Source organism: Sinocyclocheilus rhinocerous, unplaced genomic scaffold, assembly GCF_001515625.1.
Source record: "Sinocyclocheilus rhinocerous isolate Xijiao unplaced genomic scaffold, SAMN03320098_v1.1 scaffold1243, whole genome shotgun sequence".
NCBI lineage: Eukaryota > Metazoa > Chordata > Actinopteri > Cypriniformes > Cyprinidae > Sinocyclocheilus > Sinocyclocheilus rhinocerous.
Genome location: NW_015626033.1, coordinates 2,802,774 through 2,807,490, shown reverse-complemented (window position 1 = coordinate 2,807,490; position 4,717 = coordinate 2,802,774). Strand labels below are relative to the sequence as shown.

Below are 4,717 nucleotides of genomic sequence, written 5' to 3'. Positions count from 1 at the left end.
ATACGTCTGTGATAGGCTACAGTGTTCAACGCTGTAAAAAAAACACGTTGTAATTCGAAACTTTTAAAGCTCTCCAGAGTGCAAACACAGAGACACAGATAAGCACTGGAGTCTGCCGTGAGTTGGCTGCCGCTTACTTTCATTTTGTTGTTTATATATATTTTGTTATTAAAGTTACGTTTGCCGGTTCCATCCTGATGATCCAGGGTTTGGAAACTACTGGTTTAAAGCATGCTTATTTAGGAATGTTAAAGGGGTCATATGTTGCGATTTCAAGTTTTCCTTTCTCTTTGGAGTGTTACAAGCTGTTCGTGCATAGATAAGATCCCTGAAGTTGCAAAGACTAAAGTCTCAAAACCAAAGAGATATTCTTTATCAAAGTTAAGTTATGATTGCTAGATATGCAGTCTACAAAAAAGTTGTACTTTCACACTATGAGCATTTATTTATTGAACAGTTCAGAAATTATATTTGCTATGATGTGACCTTTCCTCTGCATCAAAGTGATAGTACTATAATGCATTTAAAGAAGCCATTATAAACATTTATGAATGTTTTTAATGCTGCAGTTGGCCTTCAAAAGCAGACATAAAATCATATAATGTATATGATTTGGCAGGCATCCCTATTCTGTGCATTATGTAATTAACAAGGATCTTTCTCAAGAGCTGATTATAAAATGCACATCTTGGCAGCGCGTATTTTAAACTTTGCGCTTGGGGACCCGTGGCATCTCCAGGTTTTACGCAATTAATTTTTGATCATTATCCTGGGTTTACCATTGTGGAACTGGCTGAGAAGTAGCGCGGATAGATATTTTCGTCTTGTACATACATACACATATATATATATATATATATATATATATAGATAGATAGATAGATATTTTTTTTGTTAGTTAATTTGTGCTGTAATTAACGGAGTTCACCTTTGGTTCGGGTAAGTGAGGTGCTTGTCACATATCTGGTTTATTTGAAGCCAAAACAAATGTGGCGCAGGTTGTTAAAAGTGTGCATTCTTTTTAAATAGGCTGTATATGCGTTTTAAGAGTGTTTTCACTGCTGATTCACAACCACAAAAATTTTATTTTAGCCAGAGTGCGCCAAGCAGATGCGCGCGTTGCAAGCTCTTGAACAGGTAACCATAGCAACTCTACGCCGATCACTCGCTTATTGTTCAGTAGCTATCATTCGTCAGTAAAATACTTTATTGTACGTACATATGACAGGTGTAATCACAAAAACGTTTTTATGGACGCCAAAAAGACAATTTTGGTTGCGCGACTGAAATCTCAAAGGATTGTGCCCTGAAAAATACTGACAGAAATTCCTTTGAAAAGTCGACCCTTTAAAAGTAATTTTGTAATTCGCACTTTGACAAAGGTTTCAATACCTTTGATGTATTTGTTTGTATAATTGTGCAGTTTTATTATATAGGCTACAGCATATATTTTATACAAACTCGTTCACAGGCTTTGGAACAGTTTGTCATTTGCGCATGCCAGTGGACAGCCTGATAAATTCAGTGGATTTGGGCATGTCTAATAATGTATTTTTAATACTAGGTGAGGTCTCCTGGTTTTTAGCTGAGCAGAGCCACTGTGGGGCAGGTAATTTAATTAACGTGAAAAATTTATGTTTGGTTACCATTCTTATCCATAGAAGAATGATTCTCCGACGATGTCTCCGAATGTTGGCCCTTTTGCTTCTGTACACCTCCGTAAAATCTCAAGGTAATACTGTAAACTTACTGTATATTACTGCATATTTATATATTCATATTTACTGTGCTGTATGTATATATATATATATATATTATGTACAAGGGAAAGTATGTTTCTTGTGTCCTGTGACTGGTCATCATTTCAGTGTTACACCATCTTTTATCACCTTTTTGCCTTCATTTTAAATGACACCTGTGGTGTAAAATATTCCATATAGCTCAATAAACATGGAGTCAGATTGTGTATATAGTGACAAATTGAATATAGATTAACCAAATGTAAAATAACTAAACATGTACTCATTTTTAGATGCACAACTGGAAGATGAGACCGTTTTTGACTTGTTTGAAACCAGTGGGATCACACGCAAGACTATCGGTGTGAAGCTTTTCAAAGGCCTGGACAGCGATGCTCCAGCATACCGCTTCATCCGTTTTGACCAGCTCCCCTCAGTCAGCTCCTCCGCGCTACAAAAACTTCTTTTGCAGATACAAAACAATGAAGGCTTCATTCTGACAGCCACTCTGCGCCAGGACCGCACATCCTGTGGCACCATTCTTGCACTGGAAGGCCCCGGAGAGCGCAGACAGTTTGAAGTTGTTTCGGACGGAAGAACTAACACTTTAGATTTGGTGTACTGGTGGGCTGATGGCTCACGCAATGTGATCTCTTTTGAGGATGTAGACCTCTCGGATTCACAGTGGAAGAATGTAACACTCTATGTGCATGGAGAGACGGCAACTTTGTACATTGGTTGTGGACTTATTGATAGCTTCATTCTCGATGAACCTTTCTATGAACACCTGAGCGGCACAGGTGGTCGTATGTATCTGGCCAAAGGGGCCACACGAGAAAGCCATTTTAGGGTATGTTTGACCTCCCATAATCAAGAAAAATAAAGTGCATGCCAGTAGCAAGCATTAGGACATAAGCTACAGGATATCAAGAATAGTAACTGATACATGTTTGCTCTTTGTAAGGCAATTTAGTTGGCATTAGTAGAAGCAGTGCATGCCAAGCAAGTTGCTGGAAACGGAGTAATAAATTACAGCTGATCCTCCAGTGTTCTGTAAATCCAACCCAACTTCCCAGTCCTGGGAGATCTATGTGAATGGTTGAAAATTGGCAAAGTAAGCCTGACAGCAGCTGTTGTTTCTTTCAGGGCTTGCTGCAGAATGTACGTTTTATCTTTGACACCCCACTTGAGGACATTCTGGAGAGCAGGGGATGTGATCTTGGAAACCCAGGTAGGAGGGGCTTGTGAGTCTTAACATCCTTTTAACACTTTTAGCCAGCCAAAAAAGATTTGTGGGATCAAGATGAAGTTCCTGTTTAATTGGAACTGCTGTAGGAATATATAACTCACAGACAGGAAGGGATTCGTTCCATAATGATGTCCACTTTTGTTGGAATATTTTGTGTTTAGGTTTTCTTCAGTGTCAGCCGAATGGTGGCTGTGGAAAGAATGGGTTCTTAAACTGCAGATTTTTGACATCCTTCGCTCAGGGGAAGGTTTTTGGCTCTTGACACTTAAATTTCTAAATAAACATGTTTAGATTGCTCACGCTTGTGGAGACCTGTGCACACTCACTCAGATTAGCAGCAACAAGCATGACTGAAGAGATTATTAGCTTGGAATTGCCATAATGTGCATGTATTACAAGCCTGTATTTGTCTAAACAGGCCATCCATCAATCCCATCTGACTTTGCAAGTGTTTTCAGAGCACATCGGCAATTTGTGATTTAGGTTTAAGATTGGTATGTTTTTGTAATTTTACAAATATTGCATGTAGTTCATCTTTAGTTGTTTTTAAATTATTTTATCTTGTTAGAAGCAAAGGGACCATGTGTGTGGTCAAATAGACAGGTCAGTAGGTCATAAGGCCAAGGGAGGAAGGGCAGTTAAAGTTAAACATGAATGCAACCACACACACACACACACACACACACACACTCACTTATAGCCACTTGAGAATTAAATGAGCTCCACAAATATAGACAAACTGTCCTGGCTTCACATAATGGAGTTCAAACCAAAATACTATCATGGTGTAGAAATGTTTGGAATGTCTTGAGTATGTTTAACAAATACCTAATATATATATATAATATAATTATGTGTGATGATAATATACACATCATTTATCCAGAAATTATGAAGTTATCTTTGATGCTGTCCTTCCTTTTTTTGTTATCTGGCAATAACAATAGAATCAAGTGAAGATATTTACAACAGTCTAATATATAATCTAAATGCTGTTTTATGTTAGATTTTTAATAATAGTTTATTAGGGTAACTCACACTACTGCCCCACCCAGACTTTAATATTATACTATTCCTTCTGAACTACTTAAAGGGGTCATATGATGCGATTTCAATTTTTCCTTTCTCTTTGGAGTGTTACAAGCTCTTGGTGCATAAAGCAGATCTGTAAAGTTGCAAAGACTAAAGTCTCAAATCCAACGCTGTGTTTCGTTGTGAAAGCGAAACTACTTTGTTTGGCCTTCCAAAAGAGGACGATATCTGCTTCGTCATGCCTGGAGCTGATCCGTGCTGGTCGCTGAGGAAATACATCAACTTCGCGCTGTGGATCGCCGGATAGGCATTCACCGTGGACGAAGCGGAGTCCAGCCCGGGGTCGTCACATGTGGTTGCCACAAGCCCGCCAGACACTCCTTCGTCGAATCCGCTGGTAGCGCCGTTCTCAAGCATGCCCGTTCGCCGCCGCTCACTCAAGCCCGCCGTGTGTTTCGTTGTGAAAGCAAAACTACTTTGTTTGGCCTTCCAAAAGAGGACGATATCTGCTTCGTCATGCCTGGAGCTGATCCGTGCTGGTCGCTGAGAAAATAAATCAACTTCGCGCTGTGGATGGCCGGATCGGCTTTCACCGTTTTCACATCTCCTTCGTCGGATCCGCCGGGACCGCCGTTCTCGATCCCGCCGCCTCAGCTCACGGTAAGCCGGGGCTTTCGCTCATGCTAGGCCGCTGTGT

At 39.9% G+C, this 4,717-nt stretch overlaps 1 protein-coding gene across 1 annotated transcript in view; it reads left to right on the top strand.

The window, feature by feature from the left end:
• Positions 1 to 717: 717 nt before the first annotated feature.
• LOC107707836 (thrombospondin-2-like) overlaps positions 718 to 4,717 on the top strand; it is a 20,902-nt gene continuing 16,902 nt past the window's right edge. Inside the window, exons 1-3 of the mRNA XM_016511931.1 lie at positions 718 to 1,732; positions 2,033 to 2,589; positions 2,886 to 2,970. Of these exons, the coding sequence (XP_016367417.1) occupies positions 1,498 to 1,732; positions 2,033 to 2,589; positions 2,886 to 2,970 (877 nt within the window). The 5' untranslated portion in view covers positions 718 to 1,497. The remainder of the gene's footprint in view (positions 1,733 to 2,032; positions 2,590 to 2,885; positions 2,971 to 4,717) is intronic.